Source organism: Heptranchias perlo, chromosome 6 (assembly GCF_035084215.1).
Source record: "Heptranchias perlo isolate sHepPer1 chromosome 6, sHepPer1.hap1, whole genome shotgun sequence".
Classification (NCBI taxonomy): domain Eukaryota; kingdom Metazoa; phylum Chordata; class Chondrichthyes; order Hexanchiformes; family Hexanchidae; genus Heptranchias; species Heptranchias perlo.
Genome location: NC_090330.1, coordinates 46,888,336 through 46,914,844, shown reverse-complemented (window position 1 = coordinate 46,914,844; position 26,509 = coordinate 46,888,336). Strand labels below are relative to the sequence as shown.

The following is a 26,509-nucleotide window of genomic DNA, read 5'->3' as shown; positions in this document are numbered from 1 at the left end:
AAGGAGACTTAAAAAGAAAGCACACTAATGGCAACATACCAATGGTGATTAGGCTCTTTATTTGATTTGTAATGCCAGCAATCAATTAAGGACCTGAGTGCTAAAGGTCCCAGTACTGTAGAAAAACCCAAAGGAATCTGTATATTGTCTACCAAGAGAATAGTCTCTTGAAAACTTATACAACTTCCTAAAATATGTTTTCCTGAGAACTGGAGTCAAGTGTTTGAAACTGGTACGTTTTTGGCTTCCAATTAGTCTGAAGAACAAGATAAATGAAAAGGAGGGGGAGAAGGTGGCAAAGGAACAGATTTAGCATCTATATATACAAGAAAAAACAAATGATTTCTCCATACTAAAGTACAAAATAAACTCCTTATTCAGTATATTTAAAACTAGTCACTATTTACTACTGAACCAGATTGGGTGTATTATACAATATTACCTGCAGTTTTTCTTTGACTTGGTGTTCATTTCGGATCATGTCAGGTAGTACTTTCTGTGGACTAACCATTAACTTATTTTTAAGAGGACTTTGAACTTTAATGGGACTGGTTTGATTCTTCCTCTTGAACCGTTTCTTCGATTTTTCAGTAACAGTGTTCTTTAACTGTAGTAATGGATTCTTCATGCCTAGAACAGTAAAATGTAATATTTCACTACATCTCTGAATCCTTTCTCCCTCCGGAAATAAATCACGAACCAACTTAATACTATTTACTTCAATGGCCTTCCCTAGTAATTCACTCCAAAAATCTATCATCTTTCACGTAAACAGGTTCTAGCCACTTTCTTTCTACTGCCAAGTTCCTAATCTTTAAACCTATGTGCCATACTATCTGAACTCAACACCACAGTGAACAATTACCATGGATCCACTTTGTTAATAATTAAAAATTACAATTAAGTCAACTCACTTTTTTTCTCCGTCTCATTTTTCTGCCAATTTTCTCCCCTCTTCTCCTGAGGAGCCAGTCACAATCCAGTGCTTTGCACTGGTGGCCTTTCTTCATATGCAAGACTTGACTGAGAGTGTGGGTTGAATGACTACCTACATTCTCTGACTAAGCTCACACATGAAGAACTGCCTCTTAGGCAAGGCACCGGATTGTGACTGGCACCTGGAACTGTACAAGGGGAGAAAATGGGCAGAAACATGAATCTCACACTGAATTCTCCCCAGAGGCACCTGTGGGTCTCTACTTAAAAATGAATAATATAAGTTGTACGGATAGAAACTCTGGAGTTCTACTCAATTTACCTGTATCAGATTGCAATGATTGTTGAAACAAAAAAGATGGTAGCAACACAAATGGAAATCTAGGTTAATGTTCTCCTGAGCAAATCTTCTTATAACCCTAGATGTCTATACAAATGGAAGAAGTTAACAACCAAATTCTTATAAATATTGAGACAGTTTATTTTATCTGCAAATTACATTGAATGGTTTCCAAGAAAGACTTTTCTTGTGAGAATGATAAACAGTTAGGTTGTATGTCTCAGTGAACAGTTGATTACAAAAGAGTGTAGGGTAAAAATTCTGGTACGGGTGTAGCCGTAACTTTTTAAATGACGCTGATCCCAAGATTTGGAACGGGGTCAATGGCAGGCCAAAGCGGCGAGCAGAAATCCCATCCTGACATATTTGAGCGCCCATAAAAGGGTCCACAGAATTTCCAGGCTTCTATCTTTAAATTCATACACCAGGTAAACATTATTAAGTTAATGGTTCATATTTATGAATGGAGTATACTTATGATCATGTTTTGTAAACATAAATGAGAATAACATTGATGGTTATATTCAGCTGAGTTACATTTATATAGAATTTACAGCACAGGAACAAGCCCAACAGATCTATGCCCCGTTGTTTATGCTCCACACGAGCCTCCTCCCACATTACTTCATCTCACTCTATCACCATATCCTTCTATTCTTTTCTCCCTCATAAACATTACAACAGTGACTTCACTTTCAAAAGTACTTAATTGGCTGTAAAGCGCTTTGGGATGTCCTGAGTTTGTGACAGGCACTATATAAATGCAAGTTCTTTCTTTTTACTTATCTATTTATTAAGTTACATTCAGTGGAGTTAAATTTACAAAATTAGATTTTAATATGCTAGCCCCCCAAAAAACTTCAGAATTTCAAGAGTTAGTACTAGGATAAAAATGTGAAGGGCCCTCATATTCTCACCCTGTCGATGTCTTTGATCATAAGCAGCTCTCAGTTCTTCTTGTACATCAGTGGGCAAAGCAGCAAAAACCTCAGGGTCAACCTGAGTTTGAAAAGCAAAATATCCTGAATACCAAATCCTCTTTACATGATGAAGATTTAGTTGTTTGTACAAATATAGTAATTTGTTAATTAAGTTTTACAAAAAACAATTCTTATTTGAATTTAAAGGCACTGGATACAATGCAGAAAAGGCACAAACAGAACAGATGCTTTACCTGTGAAAAAGCTGGGAGGGCTACAATCATTCCAGCAGTGCTGCTTGGTTCCTGAGGTCCTGGCAGCTCTAGAATCACTGTCCCCACTGATACAGGTACATGCCCAGTAACAATGCCTTTCACTGACTCTTTGACACGGATATCAGTAAAATTGGGCTGCTGTCGAGCCGAATATGTCTGCTCTACCTGCTGTCTAATATCTGGAGGGAGTGCTGCCAAAACAGAAGGATCAATCTAAAAAAGAGAAAAACAACACATTACACTTCTGAAATATTTCCTCTAAGCGGATTTTCTAAAAGATTTAGGTTTTTTTTTGCTGCACAAGATGCTTAGTAGTCATGAAAACACAGTAAAATTACTACTACATATAATATTTAATGAAGTTACAAATCACAGGATATGCATTAAATTTCACAAGCATTACTGACTGATTTACCAGTCAAGATTAAAGCAGTCTTACTCTAAATTAATTACATGAACAGAAAATTAGGCAATTAACTTCCTTTAAAATTAGTCCTTAAAATGCTGCTTTAGCCTCAAGAACTACAGCATTTCACTACCAAAATAAAGAATACAAAGAATGCAATTTTGATAATTCACCGTATTCCATGAATAAAAATGTTCAGATCTACACTTATCCTGAATTCCACTTGACATTCAGCATAAAAGGTGTACAGAAAATACTTTTCCATACATTTTATGGTAGAAGTTGTGTTTGCTGAATACTGTAAAGCTTATTCAGTATTCAAAAGGGTTGAATCTTGCCCCTGAGAGTTGAATGAACATGTAAGTTTGATTTTAGAGGTACACTTGTCTAGACTAGCAGTAAATTGGTACATATGGCCTCAGTACCTCTGGGGAAAACTGGCCAAGGTTCCTCCTCCTGATAGCTATCTGGGGATCCGTGCTGGGTGTGTGTGTAAATGGACGTCAGGCAAGGGCAGGATCAGGCTTGGTAGTGATGTCCCCAACAGTTTAATAGCCTGTCAGTACTCACTCTCAAGATTTACAGATGCATAATAGCCACTTGGGTGAGGTACCCAGGGAACTGCACCCTGGTAAGAAGTTAGTGCCTTCAGACAAAAAGAGGGGAGAAAAGGGTGAGAAAAATTTTTTAAAAAAGAAAACAAGGAAATACATCATGCTGTCTTGAAAGGCACTAAAGAGGTTGTTACAAGAGGGTGTACGCGTGTGTTTGGGGTGGAAGGGGCCTTATATGGATTTTCCATTAGTTAGGGTGCAATAAATAAGGATCCTGTATATGCAGCATGTAAGAAAAGCACTATACAAGCTTTCTGTATAATATTGTGAACCTTGCTAAGGAAAATACATTATCTTTGCTGTGCTGTGAACAAAGGCTGTCTGTCTGTCCAAAAAGCTGTCTACAACCTTGTGGAAGAGATGGCCTCCATGGACAATTAAACATTTGTCCCCATCCCTGGTTATCAGTTGGAAAGGGAGTCATCCCTAGCCTTGTTGTGATTTCCTTAGTACCATCCTGAAGGCCACAAATCAATAGAGGGTTGTTAATACCACCTGTTGTATGTACAAGGGAGTAGAGACTGATAGCAGCCCCATGGGACAGACAGGATGATTGATGGGAAGCTCATACCAAGCTAATTGTGTTTAAAACATATATAAGTTGGGTTCTTTTCGGTACTAATCAGAACGTTCTCGGGGCACGTCTGCACTGCCTATTAATTAGGACTCTTGATGGTGCACTTCGAGGTCCTTGTTACGTGATCAACTTTGTCAGATTGTATTCATTTCACTTGCATGCCTGATTGTACTTTTGTATTTTAACATCTTTGTTACTTGTCACAACTTCTTAATAAAGCCATTATACTTTGGAACGAACCACCTTTTTGATTAAAGACTCGAACAGTAAAAGTATAATTTACTTACATATATTACAATATACTTTTTCAGAACTATGAACTCTGAGAAAACAGCAAACAAAACCGGAAAAAAATCTAGTGCACGTCATCTTTCCCTGAACAGAATGTCCTCTTCGTTATTTTAAAACAAACTAAATATTTTCACAAGTTCATTTATTTTAATTCCTACTCTTCTTCCTGCCAAAATGTATCACTTCATACTTCTCTGCGTTAAATTTCATCTGCAATGTGTCCGCCCATTCTGCCAGCCTGTCTGTGTCCTCTTGAAGTCTATTGCTGCATTCATCACTCCATTGGAGGACGAGCAACATCACCAGCCTCGCCAGGCACGCCGTCCACCTCCGCCACGTGGAGCTAAACACAGTGCTGCGCAACAAAGCACCTGCACAAAGTAGTCGTGCAACTACACATACACCCACTGTAGGGTGGCATCAAGGGTGTTCATGGAGAACCTCATGAAAGGGCCTTATTGCACAAGCCAGTCAAGAATGGCCAAGACGTGGCAGTAGTGGTGACAATATATGTAATATGAGTTGATCAGAAATCATATATAAGTAAAAACCATGACAAACCCTCAGACACCCTTGTGCATCCCCTTCATGCTCACGACACGTTTGCCTTAAGCTTCCTACTACACATTCATGATGCATGCCCTGTGACTGCAGCACAGGTGGTGGCAGGTTGGGTGAGGCTGACCGTGAAAGAGAGGCATGAGAGGGTGAGTATGAGACAGAGCCATGAGATTGTATGAGGATTGGGTTGAGTGATAGTGGTGGGATGAGAACTGGGGAGATGAGTAAGTGCAGGTAAGATGAGGATGAGGGTTCAGTGGGTGTGAGGAGTGATGTGATAGAGTAGTGTTGGCAGTGCAGAAGGAGATGTGGGGTGGGGGTGGTGATGTGGCAGACGGAGTGTAGGGGAATGAGTAAGAGTACTCACTTCGGCTGACCTGGTTAGGTCGTTGAAGCGCCTCCTGCACTGTATGCAGGTGCGTGATATGTTGGTGGTGCTGGTGACCTCCTCTTCCACCTTGAGCCAGGCCTTCGTGGTGGCAGAGGCAGGCCACTTCCTCCCGTCCACTGGGTGGAAGATCTCCCTCCTCCTCCTCACCCCATCCAGTAAGACCTGGAGTGAGGCATCATTAAACCTGAGAGCAGCCTTCCCCCTGGGCTGCTCCTTGCTGTAATTTTGCCTATTTTCTGCAGCATCAGTCAGTGGAGGACTGCCCCTTTAAATAGGGCTCCTCCAGCTGACAGCCTATGATGCGGGTGCGCAGTCCGCCCGCTGCGCAGCTATCCAGCACGAAACCCGGAAGCCAATGTAAGTGACTTCAATTTACTTACGATCGCGTGCCAAACCCACCGATTTCACTGGGCGCGTTACCCACCGATTTCACTGGGCGCGTTACCCACGTGCCCAGTTGACCCCCTGCTGCCAACCTGCCTCCCTCCTAATATCAGGCCCATAGTGTTGCTTTTCATTCTCAATGCTCCCAAATTTAAAGTAACCAAAGATCTTGCTATATTGGAATGTGTTTAAAAGAAAATCAGTTTATCAAAGAGCTTGTCCGAGATTGGACTATAACAGTGGAATTGATGTGCTTGGATCTCAAAGTTGCTCATGTATTATTATAGTTTAATTCCACCGCTGTGAAAATTTCATATCACACTAAACTTAGTGGTTTATGCTATTTACACAATGGCTGTGACTTTTAAGTTGAAAAATGTCATGATAAAGTGACTTACGTTGGTCTGCAACAGAGTGCTCCAGGGACATAAAGTGATGACCACTAAGTAGTCTCACACTGAGCAGGGAGATAGTGATAATCTCTTGAAACAATCCTTCGAATTCAGTTATAAATTCAAACAAGAAACGACCCCATTCTAAGAGCAATCGTACTGTTCCTACTAAAGATGCAGTAATACCAGGAAATGGTTTATATATTAATATTTATACCTGAGAAGGAGATGGCACTTCAATACTAATGTCAGGTCGATCCTTACGGACAACTGTATTCTCAGGGGTATGTGTTCCACCAGCTTTTACTGAAGTTTCTGAACTATTGAGGCTTGTATCTCGACTAGGTGAAAGCAAAAGAGGATTTCCAGTTGCTGTTGTCTTTTTCCATGCACAAGATGGGTCTATGAAAAAATTTAAAAAACAAATACAGCAAGATGAGTGTTGTAAATGAGTGAGTACCGCACATGATAGTTAAATACAACTGACACTGCACAAGTATGAAAAGTCACATAATTCAGAAATTCAGTAGCAGCTAGTGCCTTATGGTTTTCATAAAGGGTTGTGAAATGGCCTGGTGTGATGCTACTACTTTTATGAATTATGTTAAATAAATTGGAATAAGTTGAGCAGAACAGAACAATTTTCCTTTAAATCATCATGCAATATTTTTATTACAATGTCCAAGAGATAAAAATAAAAATCTGTAAATGTATAGCAAATTAAATTTCTACCATAAATATTAGCGGTGAATCAAATATACTGTAAAAAAAATTGTTCCATTTTAATTATTATGGCACAATACTGTTTAAATACCACAAATCCTCAAATGCCAATTTCCAAACCTGGCCTGTCCATTGAGGGAAACATCAAAGAAAGACAATGATTTCCATAGAGGAAAGAAAGAAAAATCCGAGGCAGTATCAAGCTGATCTGGTCTTGATCATTTCAAAGTCATTGTATAGTGTAGTTTGCACAGAAACAGAAATAAGCTGCTATCTTATGATCTCAGTCAAGAAATAAATGATGCATGCAGCAGAAGATCTTATTTTTTTTAATGCAGCCTCTTTCTTTTCTGTAATTAATGGAAATAGCGACTGCACAGAAAAAAAACTGCAGGTCCTTGTGACAGAACCAAGTTTGCCTAGAAGTCTTGCTCTGTTGATATCTAGAGATGGTCTCAGTTGTTAGCCCTGGGCCAGCGACTTGAGAAATACAACAAGGAACACCATTTTGCTTGTAATACAAAATTGTCGCTATGTCATTTGAACTCTGCTGGAGACCAGAGGCTTTGCGTTTCTTTATGCTATATGTGTCTCCTAGTGAAAAATGTACATACAAATGTCAGACGGGGTGAAGATTGTAACCGTAATCCTAGGAGAACATTCTATTTTATAGCTCACCATCAGAGATCCAGTCTAATAGAGATACTGGAGAGCAATTCAAAACATAAAGATGTAATTGCAAGAAACTCATGGATTCTTTTATCTGGCAACTGATGAAGTTACCACTATCTTGAACATTGTGAAGCATGTTAAAATGGGTCTGTTGGTAACAGGGCAAAGTTGACTATGAAAATCAAGTTCAGTTTTAGTCCTATGGCAAAAATGAAGCATTTTTGGTATTAGCTTCTTTAATTTTGTCATGGTACATAACAGGTTTAAAAACTAGCTTCACTCACAGAGGAATGTTCTAATTCATTTTGTTGCAAGAATTAGTTAGTCAGTCTAAAAATAAGTGTTCAGGGAAGAGACTAAGCTGGTCAATTTAAATACAAACATTGTGAGATTTGTTCTTGTGTGTTTGATTGACAGCTCTTTTTGAATTTAACAATTCTTTAAATTTATCTTGTGCCAATAAGTTTCAATGGTATTTTATCAACCTGTCTTTCTCAAATCAGTAAATCTATCTCTAGCCTTTGAAGAAAGCTTTCCCATAGATTTTTAAGTGAGTCTGGAACATCTGAAGAGAATTTGTTAAGTCAGATAACTTCTGTAGTTGGTGAGAAAAGAAAAGAACCACTATGTAAGAAAATGAATTATAATATAGTTTAGCAGAGAAGCTGCAAACTATTATTTTCTATTATAATGAGGAGCTCATTAAGCTTAACTTTCGTAAAAAAAAATTATAATTAGTCTTTCATGTGGGACTTTCTCAAAGACCTTCTATGAATCCAAATAAACTGTGCCATAGAGAATTCCACTACCTATTTATTTTTATGTCCTCAAAGTCATAGAAAATGTTGTTGGGCATGACCTTCCCCTCATAAATCCATGCCACTGCTACTTATTAAGCGAGTACTATACACTACACTATACACTACCAATTTACACCTTAGATATGGGGGTGTAATTACTAGGATCTGAAAATATAAAGGCGGACATTCTGGTCCTGGCGCAGGGCGAAGTGTTTGCTGATCTCCCAGCAAACTAAACTCGTATGATATTGCAAAGTCAGTTAATTAACATTTAACCTGCAAGGCTATCCAATTAACCTCTAAGCTCCCTGCATGGCCTGGACTTGGTGCAGGGAACTTGCTTATTGAGGGGATGGAATCATATAAGTTCACAGCACAGAAGGCCATTTATCCAATCATGTCTACACCAACTCTAGCGCAATCCAAAACTAATCCCACTATTCCACTCGCTCCCTGTATCTTTGTCAGCTTCAAATATTTGCCCAATTTTTCCTAATAAGATGCAATGTTATAGAATCATAGAAAATTGGAGCAAGAGTAGGCCATTTGGCCCTGCTCTGCCATTCAAAATGATCATGGCTGACCGTCTAACTGAGTACCCTGTTCCCGCTTTTTCCCCATATCCCTTGATCCCTTTAGCATTACGAAATATATCTATCTCCTTCTTGAATATATTTAATGACTTGACCTCCACTGCCTTCTGTGGTAGAGAATTCCACAGGTTCACCACCCTCTGAGTGAAGAAATTTCTCCTCATCTCGGTTCTAAATGGCATACCCTGTATCCTGAGACTGTGACCCCTGGTTATGGATTCCCCATCCATTGGGAACATCCTCCCTGCATCTAGTCTGTCTAGTCCTGTTAGAATTTTATATGTCTCAATGAGATCACCTCTCATTCTTCTAAACTCTAGTGAATATAGACCTAGTCGACCCAATCTCTCCTCATACGTCAGTCCTGCCATCCCAGGAATCAGTCTGGTAAACCTTCGTTGCACTCCCTCCATGGCAAGGACATCTTTCCTCAGATAAGGAGACCAAAACTGCACACAATACTCCAGATGTGGTCTCACCAAGGCCTTGTACAACTGCAGTAAGGCATCCCTGTTCCTCTTGCAATGAACACCAACATATCATTCGCCTTCCTAACTGCTTGCTGCACCTGAATGCTCGCTTTCAGCTACTGGTGTACAAGGACACCCAGGTCTCGTTGCACCTCCCCTTTTCCCAATCAGATAATAATCTGTCTTTCTGTTTTTACAACCAAAGTGGATAACCTCACATTTATCCACATTATACTGCATCTGCCATGTTCTTGCCCACTCACCCAACTTGTCTAAATCACATTGGAGCCTCTTTGCAGTCTCTTCACAGCTCACATTCCACCCCAGCTTTGTGTCGTCTGCAAACTTGGAAATGTTATATTCAGTTCCCTCATCCAAATCATTGATATATATTGTGAATAGCTGGGGCCCAAGCACTGATCCCTGCGGTACCCCACTAGTCACTGCCTGCCATCCGGAAAAAGACCCGTTTATTCCTACTCTCTGTCAGCCAATTCTCAATCCATGCCAGTATATTCCCCCCAATTCCACGTGCTTTAATTTTGCACACTAACCTCTTGTATGGGATCTTATCAAAAGCCTTCTGAAAATCCAAGTACACCACATCCACTGGTTCTCCTCTATCTATTCTACTAGTTACCTCCTCAAAAAACTCCAGTAGATTTGTTAAGCATGATTTCCCTTTCATAAACCCTGATTTCCCTTTCATAAACCCGTGTTTCTGCCTCAAACAATCCCTGTGGAAAAGCATTGTACACGCGAGGAATTTCTCCTAATCTCTCTTCTGACTCTCAGTGATCATTTTAAATTGATAACCTCTCATCACTGACTCCCCGACCAGAGGAAATAGTCTTTCTCTATTCACTCTACCAAAACCCTTCATTAGTTTAAAGATCTCCTCTTAACGTTCTCTGCTCATGTGGAAATAATCCCAGTATCTCAAGTTTCTCCTCATAACTATAGTTTCCCATCCATGGCATCATCCTAGTGAATCTACATTGTACGTTCTCTATACTTTAATAATTTTCTATTATGTGATGCCTAAAACTGCACAATAAAACTAACCAATGTTTTATACAAATTTATTATTTCTTTACTCTTATATTCTATGTTCCTATTTGTAAAACCCAAAATGCTGTTGACCATTATGGTTTCATCCACTTGCACTTTCAAGGAATTACATATTTGGACTCCTAGGTGTCCACGCCCTCCTGTGTCTTTCCAGTGAGGATGTACAGTGCAGCAGCAACTCAAAGGGCTGCAGCATATCCTTTAGCGGGACAAATATTTTCCTGTTCACATCATGGAACAAAGAGGAGGTTATAACACAACAGCACTTGTTGAAGATGCTTCCTTTGTGTTGCTGCTTAACCAAGTGCAGCAAAGTGGGGCTTCTCCCTTTGGGGCTGAGGGGCACCCTCTTCTCCGTATAGCTATCTGTAATGAATGGAAATATGTAGAAGAGGGATGTGGGAGCATATATGTAAGAGTTTGGCAGCCTCTGGAAGGCTGCCTTCAATTGCCTACACACAGTATATGGCCATAGTATGCCTGGTGTAGGTTCACCGAGGCAGCATGCAAAGGACTCAGGCAACCTTCCAGCTCTTTCACATATTGCAGCAGCGCAACCTTTGTAGGTAGCACTGAAATATGCAACTACTGTCATACAGAAATCACACTTCCCAGAAAGGATACATGCATACTACATGATCACTAACTCACACACAAGTTGGAATGCAGGGTGAGCATTTGGTTGTCCATTTCTGCTTTTCAAAATTCCAACATCTCTGCCCTTTATATTTGCTTACAGGAAAAGGGAGAACATAACAGATGAGAGGAAAGACGACCCAAGGGGGTCCAAGCAATTTCCAGCCCTTTTGTAGAGGTCATATTGAAAATTTTGATGCTGGAGTCCATAGAGGGAGGCGTGAGGGAGAAGTTGGAAGCCTCCCCCGAGCTCAGGGCTCGTACCATCTTTTGCTTATTATTTTTTCACCCCATACTCACTCAATCACTAACCGACAGGCACATACTGCACCTCGGCAATACAACACAAAATATTTGCAATGTAAACTGCTTGAAGGACTGTCTTGCTGCAAGTATTCCAACATATGCCCCCATTCTAGTTCTCTAGGTGTTCAAGAAGGCCTAGAGCAGATGACAGTGATACTGATGAACCCAAACCAATTTGGTCTCTCTCCCCCTTTCCCTACACGGTCGCTCGCTCTCCCTTTCCCTTCACTCTCTCTCCCCCTTTCCCTTCATTTCCCCTTGTCTCGCTCCCTTTTCTTCCCCTTGTCTCTCTCACCTTTTCTTCTCCTTCCATCCGTCCATTTCTCTCCCTCCCTCCTTCCATCTGTCCATTTCTCTCCCTCCCTCCTTCCATCCCAACATTTCTCGCCCTCCCTCCTTCCTTCTCTCCCTCCCTCCATCCCCTTCTCTCCTCCCTCCATCCTTCCATTTCTCCTTCTCTTCCCTCCTTCCCCTTCTCTTCCCTCCCTCCCCTTCTCTTCCCTCTCTCCCCTTCTCTTCCCTCTCTCCCCTTCTCTTCCCTCTCTCCCCTTCTCTTCCCTCTCTCCCCTTCTCTTCCCTCTCTCCCCTTCTCTTCCCTCTCTCCCCTTCTCTTCCCTCTCTCCCCTTCTCTCTCCTCTCTCCCCTTCCCTTCCCTCTCTCCCTCCTTCCCTTCCCTCTCTCCCTCCTTCCCTTCCCTCTCTCCCTCCTTCCCTTCCCTCTCTCCCTCCTTCCCTTCCCTCTCTCCCTCCTTCCCTTCCCTCTCTCCCTCCTTCCCTTCCCTCTCTCCCTCCTTCCCTTCCCTCTCTCCCTCCTTCCCTTCCCTCTCTCCCTCCTTCCCTCTCTCCCTCCTTCCCTCTCTCCCTCCTTCCCTTCCCTCTCTCCCTCCTTCCCTTCCCTCTCTCCCTCCTTCCCTTCCCTCTCTCCCTCCTTCCCTTCCCTCTCTCCCTCCTTCCCTTCCCTCTCTCCCTCCTTCCCTTCCCTCTCACCCTCCTTCCCTTCCCTCTCACCCTCCTTCCCTTCCCTCTCACCCTCCTTCCCTTCCCTCTCACCCTCCTTCCCTTCCCTCTCACCCTCCTTCCCTTCCCTCTCACCCTCCTTCCCTTCCCTCTCACCCTCCTTCCCTTCCCTCTCACCCTCCTTCCCTTCCCTCTCACCCTCCTTCCCTTCCCTCTCACCCTCCTTCCCCATCTCTCCCTCCTTCCCCATCTCTCCCTCCTTCCCCCCTTATCTCCCCATCTCTCCCTCCCTTCCCCTTCTCTCCCTCTACCTCCTTCCTTCCCCTTCTCTCCCTCTACCTCCTTCCTTCCCCTTCTCTCCCTCCCTCCTACCTTGCCCATCTCTCCCTCCCTCCTACCTTCCTTCCTTTCCCTTCTCTTCCTCCTTTCCCCTTCTCCCTCCTTCCTTCCTTCCCCTTCTCCCTCCTTCCTTCCTTCCCCTTCTCCCTCCTTCCTTCCTTCCCCTTCTCCCTCCCTCCTTCCCCTTCTCTCTCCCTCCTTCCCCTTCTCTCTCCCTCCTTCCCCTTCTCTCTCCCTCCTTCCCCTTCTCTCTCCCTCCTTCCCCTTCTCTCTCCCTCCTTCCCCTTCTCTCTCCCTCCTTCCCCTTCTCTCTCCCTCCTTCCCCTTCTCTCTCCCTCCTTCCCCTTCTCTCTCCCTCCTTCCCCTTCTCTCTCCCTCCTTCCCCATCTCTCCCCATCTCTCTCTTCCCCCCTTATCTCCCCATCTCTCCCTCCCTTCCCCTTCTCTCCCTCTACCTCCTTCCTTCCCCTTCTCTCCCTCCCTCCTACCTTTCCCTTCTCTTCCTCCTTTCCCCTTCTCCCTCCTTCCTTCCTTCCCCTTCTCCCTCCCTCCTTCCCCTTCTCTCTCCCTCCTTCCCCTTCTCTCTCCCTCCTTCCCCTTCTCTCTCCCTCCTTCCCCTTCTCTCTCCCTCCTTCCCCTTCTCTCTCCCTCCTTCCCCTTCTCTCTCCCTCCTTCCCCTTCTCTCATCCTCCTTCCCCTTCTCTCTCCCTCCTTCCCCTTCTCTCTCCCTCCTTCCCCTTCTCTCTCCCTCCTTCCCCTTCTCTCTCCCTCCTTCCCCTTCTCTCTCCCTCCTTCTCCTTCTCTCCCTCCTTCCCCTTCTCTCTCCCTCCTTCCCCTTCTCTCTCCCTCCTTCCCCTTCTCTCTCCCTCCTTCCCCTTCTCTCTCCCTCCTTCCCCTTCTCTCTCCCTCCTTCCCCTTCTCTCTCCCTCCTTCCCCTTCTCTCTCCCTCCTTCCCCTTCTCTCTCCCTCATAGAGTCATAGAGTTATACAGCACGGATAGAGGCCCTTCGGCCCATCGTGTCCGCGCCGGCCATCAGCCCTGTCTACTCTAATCCCATATTCCAGCATTTGGTCCGTAGCCTTGTTTGCTATGGCATTTCAAGTGCTCATCCAAATGCTTCTTGAATGTTGTGAGGGTTCCTGCCTCCACAACCCTTTCAGGCAGTGAGTTCCAGACTCCAACCACCCTCTGGGTGAAAAAGTTCTTTCTCAAATCCCCTCTAAACCTCCCGCCTTTTACCTTGAATCTATGTCCCCTTGTTATAGTACCCTCAACGAAGGGAAAAAGCTCCTTAGTATCCATCCTATCTGTGCCCCTCATAATTTTGTACACCTCAATCATGTCCCCCCTCAGCCTCCTCTGCTCCAAGGAAAACAAACCCAATCTTCCCAGTCTCTCTTCATAGCTGAAGCGCTCCAGCCCTGGTAACATCCTGGTGAATCTCCTCTGCACCCTCTCCAAAGCGATCACATCCTTCCTGTAGTGTGGCGACCAGAACTGCACACAGTACTCCAGCTGTGGCCTAACCAGTGTTTTATACAGCTCCATCATAACCTCCTTGCTCTTATATTCTATGCCTCGTCTAATAAAAGCAAGTATCCCATATGCCTTCTTTACCACCTTATCTACCTGTTCCGCCGCCTTCAGGGATCTGTGAACTTGCACACCAAGATCCCTCTGACCCTCTGTCTTGCCTAGGGTCCTCCCATTCATTGTGTATTCCCTTGCCTTGTTAGTCCCTCCAAAGTGCATCACCTCGCACTTTTCCAGGTTAAATTCCATTTGCCACTGTTCCGCCCATCTGACCAACCCATCTATATCGTCCTGCAGACTGAGGCTATCCTCCTCGCTATTTACCACCCTACCAATTTTTGTATCATCAGCGAACTTACTGATCATACCTTTTACATTCATATCCAAGTCATTAATGTAGACCACAAACAGCAAGGGACCCAGCACCGATCCCTGTGGTACCCCACTGGCCACAGGCTTCCAGTCACAAAAACAACCTTCGACCATCACCCTCTGCCTTCTGCCACTAAGCCAGTTTTGTATCCAAAGTGCCAAGGCACCCTGGATTCCATGGGCTCGTACCTTCTTGACCAGTCTCCTGTGCGGGACTTTATCGAAGGCCTTACTGAAATCCATGTATACCACATCCACTGCGTTACCCTCATCCACACGCCTAGTCACCCCCTCAAAAAATTCAATCAAATTAGTCAGACATGATCTTCCCTTGACAAAGCCATGTTGACTATCCCTGATTAATCCTTGCTTCTCCAAGTGGAGACTAATTTTGTCCTTCAGAATTTTTTCCAATAATTTTCCTACCACTGATGTTAGGCTCACTGGCCTGTAGTTCCCCAGTTTTTCCCTACTCCCCTTCTTGAATAATGGTATTACATTAGCCTTCCCCTTCTCTCTCCCTCCTTCCTTCCTTCCCCCTCCTTCCTTCCTTCCCCTTCTCTCTCCCTCCTTCCTTCCTTCCTTTCCCTTCTCTTCCTCCTTCCTTTCCCTTCTCTTCCTCCTTTCTCCCTTCCTTTCCCTTCTCTTCCTCCTTTCCCCCTTCCTTTCCCTTCTCTTCCTCCTTTCCCCCTTCCTTTCCCTTCTCTTCCTCCTTTCCCCCTTCCTTTCCCTTCTCTTCCTCCTTTCCCCATCTCTCTCCCTCCTTCCTTCCTTCACCTTCTCTCTCCCTCCTTCCTTCCTTCCCCATCTCTCTCCCTCCTTCCTTCCTTCCCCTTCTCTCCCTCCCTTTCTTCCCTTCTCTCTCCATTCTGCTTCCCTCTCTCCCTCCTTCCCCATTACTCTCCCTTCTTCGTACCCCTTCTTTCTTTTGCCTCCTTCACACCTCTCTTTCTCTCCCTCCTTCCCTTTCATTCTCTCCCTCCTTCCCACTTCAGTTTATGGCAGGCATCTCTAAATTTTTCAAACTTGCTAACCTTCTGAAATCCTGTGTTCCATAGCTTTCTTTGATCTGGAAGTCTGAAAAAGATCCATCATTGAACACGATGTTCCGGCAGTAGAGTTACTCCGTACAAATGAAGAAAAGGGAGTAAATGAAGTTTTACTGACTGGGATTAACTGATGCATCTGAATTCCCACCTAAAGAACGAAGAGAAAAAAATACTAGATTCCATTCAAATACATCTACACATGATTAAAATAATCTGTTTTATATTTTATTCACTTATCAAGGGTATTTCATATAGTAATGGAATTTTCAGTTGCAAGATTGCACAGTTTTAACTATATAGTATATATCTTACAAAATATAAACATATTACACAATTACTCAATTTACTGTAATATTGCAGTTTGCTGTAACAGAAGTGACTTATAATTGTGGCCATACCATAAAATGCAGTGCAAAGTTCTACATAAGCATTTTATGTTACTTAATATACTGTCTTTTCTCATCTTAATAAAAATTCCCAGTAATTTATATTAAATTGTTTTGCATATAGTAATATCATATGAATATTGGCTATAAATTCTTTTTTACATTATTCCTTTCCAATTTGCTGTTTCCCTATTTTCATTGAACTAATTTTTAATTATATTGTTCATATTTAATAACCTTTAAATGTGTTGTAATGCTGCTATTTAGCACAACATACTTTTGTGTTTGATTAAATTGAAGGCAGAAAGTTATTTTTATTCAAACCATGTAGAAAAATGTTAGATAGCAAAAAAGGAAAAGAAATTTCTCCGGATATTAAAACCTTCAACTAGAACCTGCACATTTGAATAAAAATATCAATTTTAAAGATTATGGAGAAATAGTACTGCATTTGAATTACCTGTAATTATTGCCAATCATGTAAATTTTAAGTTCTTGGAAAAAGAATCTTACAAATCTATTGTAATGTTGAGCTATTCTATTTGCTTGTCATCTTTCTTGTACTGATTTTTGTTAGATACTCAAACCTGTGTTCCAATTTCCTTACATCCTAACTCAATATAGTTACTATGCAGTTGTACATTTTCATTCCATTACTTGCGAATTGTTTCAAGATAATTTCTAAATTTTCCATACCCTAAAACTGATGTTCCACTTTGCTGCCCCTGCCCTCCCCAAGGTTCAGCCTGACAGCTGCCTGCTCTTCCTGAGATTTAGCCTCGCAGCCGCCACCTCCCTGAGGTTCAGTCTTGCTGCCACCAACAAAGCAGCAGACCGGGAACAGACTTTTTAAAACCACCAAATTCAAACAGACAAGCACAGCTACATAAGAAGCATCAGTACAAATAGAGAATAACTTAATGGGCTTTGCGAGCTGAATAGCTTTGACTTGAGCTGTGAGCCATAGCCAGACCTACAGTATTGTGCTTTCCTGCAAAGAGAACTTAAAATAGTGAAAAAGATGAGAAATTTAAACATGTATTAAATGTGTTTCACCCATTATACATAGAATTTTACATGTTTAGACACTGTACCTGTTACTAAAAGTCAGTGCTACATATTACTCTGAAAGTCACAACAGCCTTAAAATGGGGACAAAACTGGTCAAATGATAGGTGTAGTCTGCTGCTCTAATCAGCTCAAAATCCCCTATTCCAGCTCAACAAACTCTGGAACATTGATCATTAATAGATTACCATAATTCTAGGAAGGCAGGCTTTTATCATGGATTCAAAGGAGAAGGGAATAACCAGAAGTACTATGAATGGTAAATACTCAACTTTAGATGTATCCCTGCCACTTTAAGAAAAACTTTCTTCATAAATATTAACAGTTACAGGCTGCTCCATGGATCTCTACTTGTCGATTTCAGTGCATAGGCAATATCAAGCATGAGAATCTCTTGCATTGCATCTGCTCAACATTGTTCTCAATGGCATCTTAACCCTAATTTGGTTTCTTTCTTTCTCTCTACTCCCTCCTCTTATTCTCCCAAGAAGTTTTAGCTATGTTTAGCAATAGCTTGTCAGAAATGGAGGAGAAGGAACAAAACATAGCCCAAGCTCAGTCTGAAAACCAATCAATCCCACTGGCAATATTCGTGTGAAGTAGGCACATTGCAAGATCAAATTGGGTGACATTACCCTAACACGTCTTCTCCACTAGAATATGATTATATGAAGATGATTTGCATATGAATATTTACAAAACAAATTTAAATACTAATAGATCTCCTGTGGTGTTGCTCATGATGAGTCAGACCTTATGCTAATGCAAGGAGGCTGATGGGTGTGAGATAAGTACACATGGCCACTGAAAACATTTACAAAGAAGTTTAAAAGATGTGACCATAGACAATGAAGCAAACCCTCAAATATATAAATAAATCTGCACAAGTAACCTGTTGTAGTTGAACAGTTAACCCCCTGAATATATTAATTAACATTGTTTTTTCTGTCAAAGTTATCTCAGATAAGTTAATGCTATGCCTTGTTTTGAAGTTTTTTTTAGCAAGAGAAAAAACAAATTTAAGAGAACAGAACTTAATGTACTCTACAAGTGCATCACCTGGTGAGTCAACCGGAGATTAGTGTTGGTAACACCTGGAGATGTCAGCAGACTACAGTATACCACATTCTTAATTGTTTTGGGTTGAGATGGAAAGCTTTAAAAAAAAACTGTCCTGTCTTATCAGTCTATCGAAGTATTCTACTTTGTCTTTGAGTTGTACAAAACTCAACTGCAAAATGAGCAATCCTAACACTTTTAAATTGGGAGCCTGGCACCTGGCTCCCAAATTTTATGCTGTTAAATCAATTTTTCACAATCCAGCAGCACAACTATAGACTCAGCTAAAGAATATAAAAACAGTTTAAAGTTTTGTTTTTACAATGGTGGCATTCAATTGTTTAAATAGTGGTGACCAATTTTAAACAGAAAAATTTTTAACTCACCCCTCTCATATCTATCACATTCAGCTTCATCATATGGAACATGGTCAGTACCTCTCTGTTAATTATTTTTGCACTGCCTGTTGCATGGTCCAATGTGACACTTCTGCAGAATCCAAATTTGGAAAAATAGGATCGTTAGGATAAAAACCCAAAGCAGGCAAGACCAGAACACATTTAGTCACTCGACTTATGAGAAAATTCTATATTGATGTTACTAATACAAATGAAAACCAACTTTAAAAATCCACTCCCTCAGAATTCTATGCTTAAATCAATATATTAACATAAGAAATCAAGAAAGAAATTAAAACTATAAAGTGTTTTAGTTTGAGATATTAAAATGAAGCTTGTTGAATGCTTAAAAATAAATCAATCAACAAACTTGGGTTTTGCTTTCACAACGATTGTGTACTAATCACAAAAATGACCTTATTTATTTTCTGAAATGATCAAAAATACATTCTAAAAGAGAAACAAACAAAACCCCTCAAGAAGGCTCCAAAAAACTATTGTGACATGCTTAAAAACTATAATTAAATCAAAATGTTGCACTGCTGTAAGCAGGAAACTTTGCACCTGACTGTTATCATAGATCCTCTCTGCTGTTGGTGTTTCAATGCTACAAGGCAGAGATGAATAATTTGATGTATCTGAATTCAACATAAAATAAGCCATGATTAAAATAAGCAAACTTAATTTCAGAGGATTCAAAAACATCACAATACATAGAATGAGAAGAGGGGATTTAATGGAATGGAATTTCATTTTCTTAAGTTTCTCTCCACTTTTTTTCTTTCCCAGTTTGACTAGTTATATTTTTTCCCAGAACAGTTGAATCTTCTCTTCCACCGCCCCACCACAAAATTAGTTCAAAAAAGCAAGAAAATGATTTGGGTAACTTGGTGGACACATTGTAAATAACTTGAAATCTGTGTTTCTTATATATATCCATGAAGAATCAAACAAGATTTAAATTGAAAGTATCTTAATCTTAAAAAACATAATAGAAATTTTGACAAATTTAAAAAAATACTGCAAACACCTGGAACTAATTTTCAGTATCCTGCGGGAAGACCGGAATGCTTTAGACAGATGCCAGATATGAAGAGTAGCCTAGCCTCATCCGTGCCTTTTTTCACCTCTAGACTTGACTATTCCAACGTTCTCCTGGCTGGCCTCCTATCTTCCATTCTCCGTAAACTTGAACTCATCCAAAACTCTGCTGCCTGTATCCTAACTCATACCAAGTCCCGTTCATCCATCACCCCTGTGCTCGCTGACTTACATTGGCTCCCGCTCCGGGAACGCTTCGATTTGAAAATTCTCATTTCTGTTGTCAAATCAATTTTTGGCCTCGCTCCTCCCTATCTCTGTAAGCTCCTCCAGCCCTACAACCCTTCAAGATCTCTGTGTTCCTCCGATTCTTGCCTTGCGCATCTCCGATTTTAATCGCTCCACCATCGATGGCCGTGCCTTCAGCTGTCTAGGCCCTAAGCTCCGGAATTCCCTCCCCGAACCTCTCTGCCTCTCTTCCTTTAAGACATTCCTTAAAACCTACCTCTTTGACCAAGCTTTTGGTCAGCTGTCCTAATATCTCCTTATGTGGCTTGGTGTCAAATTTTTTTTGATAATGCTCCAGTGAAGCGCCTTGTGATGTTTCACTACATTAAAGGCGCTATATAAATGCAAGATGTTGTTGTTGTAACATGTAAAGGGATAACTTTGGGTGTCATTGGAGGACATAGAAACTGGAAGGAGATTCATAAAATGCAAATCACACACGAGGAAAAAGATGAATGTTGCTAAGCTACATAGCCCAAAAGAATAGGGGTACAGTAATGTAGTGGTATGATGCCGGACTAGTAACCCATAGGTTTCGTTATAAAAACCCAACTGGTTCACTAATGCCGTCCAAGGAAGAAAAGCTGCCACCCCTATCCAGTCTGGGTGGTTGACTCTTTTGTAAAAACATTTGTTAAACGGCGCCCCACCGCCACCTTCTCAGGGCAACTACAAGGAATGAGCAATAAATGCTGGCCACATCCCCAAAACAAAAATATAAACAATGGAGAAAGCTATTCAGCTTCATATCGTATTGTTGCTTTATTCTTCTGTATACTGCCATTACATTATTTGGCATATGCAAAACAGGATGTGGTTAAAAAGTTAAACTTAACTAACTTAGTGCACAGACAGGTATAAACACATGTTTGATTAAGAAGATGTGTAATGCTATACTCAACAGCAGGTTCATATTTCCTTGGTTACTGAGGAGAGAGGATAAAACATTGGGACACTGCGCAAGAGATGGCAAAGAGAGCCATTCATTGTACTGTTGATATTGAAGACAGTAAAAAAATATTGCTGATGTAGAGATAAATTGTTCCTCAGACGACGATATACATAGGCTGGATTCTGCTGTAAAAATAACGGTGAGGCTAACAGCGCTAACTGTTATTCATGTGCAAAGTGGACAGCAACTTCTGGCGACCGCACATGTGCAGTTAAATACGGAAATCCAGAAGTTGCTGTACGAGATGCGATGCTTCTCCGAAAGCTGTATTGAACGGCGTGAAGTTCCTGTACTTACCTCATAGATATGGACTAAACTCGCCAATAAAAGTTAAGTCAATTCATTTCAAGTCTAAGTACTCTTTTAACAGCGTGGTAAGTCTTAATTACTGCCCAACAACCTCTCTGGCACTGAAAATTAACTTTAACAAGTGTGGAGTCTCATTCCTTCAGATTTTGTTGGACATTTTTAAAAAAATGTTTTACTTTTTCTTTCTGTCTCTTTTATCTCTGTCTCTGAATTCAATCTTTCTTACCCTCACTGTACTTGATTTGACATTGAATTCACTATTCTAACTTACACTTCCTGATTCTGATTCTCTGCTGTTAGTTACGATGCTTCAATCTGATTCGTTAAGGAGATACACAGCTGCTAGCCCTGTTCTCACAGGCCCCAGATGCCCTACAGAGGACGCCGTGCTTTTTGACTCTCTAATTTAGAGTAACTTGTACTGCAAAAGCTCATGGAAAGTCTATGGGCAAGTGCAAGTCTAACGAATGGCAGGCGGCATTCGTTCGCTGCTCTCAGCAAAACCCGGCCCATAAATTTGAATACTACAATGACAGCTCCATAATGGCTTAGTTGGTAAATCCACAGCATGGTGTAGTGCTGGAGCATACAGACTAAGAAGGTTCCAGGTTTAATTTCTGGTCTGTGTTGAGTTAGGTCATCTCAGTCACTGTGGCATTAACGGTAGTACGATTTGTTTCAGCATGCCTCGGTTTGGGGGGTGGGGAAACAGAAGGAAAGCTATCCAGTGACCGCTGATGGAAAGTATGCATGTGTGTTGAGGTCATGAAAGAACATGATTGGGCTCAGCTGTGATAAAGGTCGACCAGATTGCCAATATGCATTGCCCTGGCTCCCACATGAAGAACTACCACTTGGGCAATATCCTTGAGGGTGGCCAGCACCTGTGAAACTGTAACTAGCAAGAGTCAATGTCTTCAGAAAAGGAGGAAGGAAATGGGGAAGAAAATATTAAAAACTTGTCAATCACAGGTGAGGGAGGCCATTTGGCCCATCTTGGTTCATCCACCCAGAAATATCCTAAAGTTCCTCCCATTGCAGCATCCAACTGGTTCTTAAATGATCCCATGATTTTCACTTCCACCACTCAATCTAGAAGTCCATTCCATGTACTGATCATTTTTTGTGTGAAGACAAACGTTGATATCAGTCCTTTTACTAGTTTGAACCAGTATCCCTTTATCCTATTCAAGTAATTTATTTTGAAGTCATTTTCTGTATTTTTCCATAGCATTTACTATCTTATATACTTTTATAAGGTTGCCTCTTAAACATCTCCTTCCAAGCTGAAGAGCCCAAGTTTCTCCAATTTGTCCTCATAACTTAGACCTCTGAAAACTTGGGATCCGCTTCATGGTTCCTCGCTGAACTGTCTCCAATGCTTGTGTTTAAATGACTAGAATTGGACGAAGTATAAAAAGATACAGTCTGACCAGAGCACTATAGAGGCTAATCATAGCCTGCTCTGACTTGTATTTTTGCCTAATAGTTCAACATTCTATTAGCTTTTTTGATTACTGCTCTGAATTAGTTGGACACATTGAACATCGGCTCTACAAAGACCTCTAGGTTTCTCTTAACTTCATCCGTAGCTATTTCAACACCAATTATGGTGTATGTGTATGATCTGCTTTCCTTCCTATGCATAGCACTTTACACTTTTCTGCATTGAATTTCATCTGTAATGGTTTTACCCACTTGGATATTTTGCCCAACTCATTCTGTAATTTCTAATTTGCCTCTCCAGATTCTACTGCTCCTCTTAGTTTGGTTTCATTTGCAAATCTGACTATTTTACATTGAGTTTCTGAATCCAGGTCATCTCTATAAAGTAGAAACAGTAGTGGTCTCAATCCCTCAGTACTTCCCTCCACTCAAACATAACTCCCCTTATGTGTGCTCGCTGTGTTTTACTGAGCCAGTTCCTTATGTATTCCCAAGACTTATGCTGAACCCCCATAGTTCTGAGTTACATTCATAGTCTTTCATGTGGAACTTCATCAAAAAAGTTGCAAGTCAAGGTACACCACATTATAGGGCTTTCCAGTCCATTTTAATTGTCACTTCCTCGAAAAAATGTCGAGGAGGTGGTCAGACAGGATCTTCCCCTTCTGAATCCACGTTGACTGCTGATTATTAGATTGATGTTGTATAAATTATCCTCAAGTTTACCCCGATTATCGATTTCAAGCTCAGCATAATGCCTTTAAAGATGCTCCACTTGTTTTCGTCTGAAGTGTTGTTGAGAGTGGGATTAGATTAAGTGACTCATGGAGAAAAACATCAACATGGATTTAATGGACCAAACGGCCCATTTCTTGGCTGTAACCTATGATTCTATATACAGCATTTTAAAGACCCTTTAAGACTTTTTGTAGGTTACAACAAAGCAAACTATTTTGCTGCACAATAATTATGGGAAATTAAACATAATTTTTAGAAAACAGAAATAGCAATACAAGTTTCAAGGGAATAAGAAAAAGTCATTCAGTCCATCCAGCTCAACGAGTTGTTTCAGAATAGGATATGACAATATGATTCAAAAATATATCCCCTCAACTTCTGGCTTATGATTTTTTTTAAACTGAATTAGTCTTCAAATCAGAAGGACCACATTTGAATACCAGCCTCAAGTGACACCAGCTGTTCCAACTGGGGAATTTTCAGTAGTTATAACTTGCTCATATGTCACGAGAGTACACACATCTGGAAAATTTACATATTTTTAATGTATCACCTGGTCCTCTACACCACACATATCATTCTTAGGCCCGTCTTTGGGAAGCTTTGGAGTAGCTGCACTGACGCACCCTTCATATTTTACTGACTTTCTCTGGGACAATAACTCATCTCCAAATCACTACATCAACCAGACAACATAATATGAGATTGGAACTCATCATGTAAGGAACTGCAGGTCATAAAAATATACCATTAAGCTGCTTTATTTAAATATTTTCAATTGCAATCATAGAACAGATTGTAGCTACGGGCACTGTGTTGACTTGAGCTCTTTTCAATAATCTCTCACACACTAAAGCTTTGTGTCTTCAATTCCAACCTACTCCAGCCGGTGTCCATTATTATGTAGTGCATGTTGGCTTTGGCAGTTGCTAGCAAAAAAAATCAGAGGAGAATTGATAGGCAGAATAACAAAATGAGGACAGGATGTGCCGATGCTTATGCAATTGGTTATGAACTGTAGAAATATAATTATGTTAGTGGATGGAAGGTTTAGCAGCAAAAATGAAAATTCGATAATCATTTTGCTTGAGAGTACGTTAAATTCAATCTTCAAGTAAACTACTACACTTTTAGATATGTGTGTTGGGGGAAAGTGGAAAATGACTCGGAATCTAAAGTAGCTCACTTGTGATTTTATATTTGAGATGTCTGTCTAAAATATTATTTCTTACTGTTTTAGAAACTACCATTTTACAATTCACCATACCTGGTAATATTGTCACAAATTCCATGCCCACCGAATTTAGCCGGTTCTGTAGGGGCACCAGCTTTTCTCATCATTACTTTAAGAGTCAGACGCTTCCCTTTCATTCCAGATATTTCTAGTCGCCGCTGGATCTCCTCAGCAAGGTTGAGAAGAAATACTTCAGCCTCTTTAGTCTGAGGGAGGGAGAGAAGACAGAAGAAAATTGCCATTCAAAACCTTTAGCATGAAAAATGACTTGTCCACTGCAAGCAGAAACAGCATATACTCACTTGCTCACAGCTTTTCACCTCTAAATTGTCAAAAATCTTTTACAAATATAGGCAATCATAGCAGAGTGCTTTATGCATATATAAAATATTTATGTTTTAAATTTGCAAATTTATGTAAATACCATATGACAAGACTACTGCACAGAATTATGAATTTTTGCTTCAAACTGTAACTGAGTTCCATGGAGAATGAATATGTGAAGTGTTACAGGCTGAGGCAAAAATAAAAGTTGGCTTGAATGTTAAACATACTTTACATTTTCTGATTTATACAGGGGTTTCCCCTTTCCATTTTCTAGCCTTCCTGTTATGTTGAAGTTCATATCTTCCATTACTGCCCCTAGCCAATTATTTTTTAAAAATTGAGAAATCAAGGTGAAGGGTCAAGCCCCCTAGTTTAGGCATACATGCCAACCTAGAAAACTAGCAGAAGCTGACCAACAGCTTCAATGAAGCTGACACAGGTCCCAAAAAGCTGACAATTTAAGAACACTCCTGATTATGAGCTGATTTTGCAATTTAAACTCTAGATATACTCAACATTCTTTACTTCCATCCAAATATTTGGAAGGCAAATAATTAGTACATTTCTAGGGGGGCTCCAGTGAGTATGCTCCCATGGAAATTTTTGAAATTTTACATTAAAAATGATGCATTTTGGTTAATTGCAAGGATCTTCATACTTCACAATTGATTGCTTTTTAAGCTAAAAAAAGGAAAAACATGGTAACACTTTGGAATTTCAATAGATCAATCATACCAGCACTTCCCCCAAAGCTACCTTAACTCATCCACATCCAATCCCACCACCCCTCCTGAGTTCAGAGGCACTAAAGCCCCTCCACATCTAGTTCACAGAGACATTTTGCCCCAACCAAGTCTCCTCCTTTTCATAGCGATACACTTTCCTTCTCGAACCTTCCCAGTTTATTCTTCTTCTCCCCACTCAAATTCAACATGGCACTCATTTTCACTTCCCGTTCAAGCTGACACTATTATTCCTTCCCCATTCCTTTCAAGCTGGCACTCTTTTTTCCCGCCCTCTGCGCAAGCCGGCTCTTCTTCCGCCTTCCATTTCAAACAGGCAGTCCTTCTTCCTCTGATCACTTCTGTTCAAGTTGGAGCTCTTTTTTTCTCCTTCATTTCAAGATGGCATTTGTTTCTATCCCCCTAGTTAATGCTGGCACTCTACTTCCTCCCCAAAGTACAACTCCCAGTTTCTCTCCTCTTATTCCAAAGTACAGCTCTCAGTCTCTGCTCCTTCCCCCATCCCTTCCTTCCATTGCCACCTATTTCCCTCCCCATTCTCTCTTCTCTTCATTTTCCTCCTACCCTCTCCCCTTTATTGCCAGCTATTTCGCAGTCCCGCTCCCCTTCATTGCCATCCATTGTCCCCCTTCCCTCTCCTCTCAGCCTCTCCTATTCGAATGCTAACGCTAACGGAAGTTCTCGCAAAACGTTCCAGTTCAAGTATGCAGCAGTTGGGATTACTTCCATCAACAACAGGATTCTGGTAAGTGCGGCACCGAGGAGAGGGGCTCACTTCATGCTGACATGCAGACCACGTCCCCAAAACACTGACTCGCAGCATGGAACAATGATGGTTGGCATGTACGTGCAAGATACCACTAAGGTTGGAAAATGTTTAAAAAGGTGAATAGCATTTGTTACCTTCTCACC

General features: G+C 41.3%; 1 protein-coding gene across 3 annotated transcripts in view; it reads right to left on the bottom strand.

Annotated features, from left to right (window-relative positions):
* Window positions 1–26,509, bottom strand: part of rev1 (REV1 DNA directed polymerase) — a 177,133-nt gene that overhangs the window by 24,489 nt on the left and 126,135 nt on the right. For all 3 annotated transcript variants that reach the window (XM_067986238.1, XM_067986236.1, XM_067986237.1), the window contains exons 14-20: window positions 24,561–24,733; window positions 18,508–18,610; window positions 15,594–15,756; window positions 6,305–6,489; window positions 2,451–2,684; window positions 2,194–2,275; window positions 443–630 (exon numbers count right to left, since the gene is read on the bottom strand). In XM_067986238.1, the coding sequence (XP_067842339.1) occupies window positions 443–630; window positions 2,194–2,275; window positions 2,451–2,684; window positions 6,305–6,489; window positions 15,594–15,756; window positions 18,508–18,610; window positions 24,561–24,733 (1,128 nt within the window). The remainder of the gene's footprint in view (window positions 1–442; window positions 631–2,193; window positions 2,276–2,450; window positions 2,685–6,304; window positions 6,490–15,593; window positions 15,757–18,507; window positions 18,611–24,560; window positions 24,734–26,509) is intronic.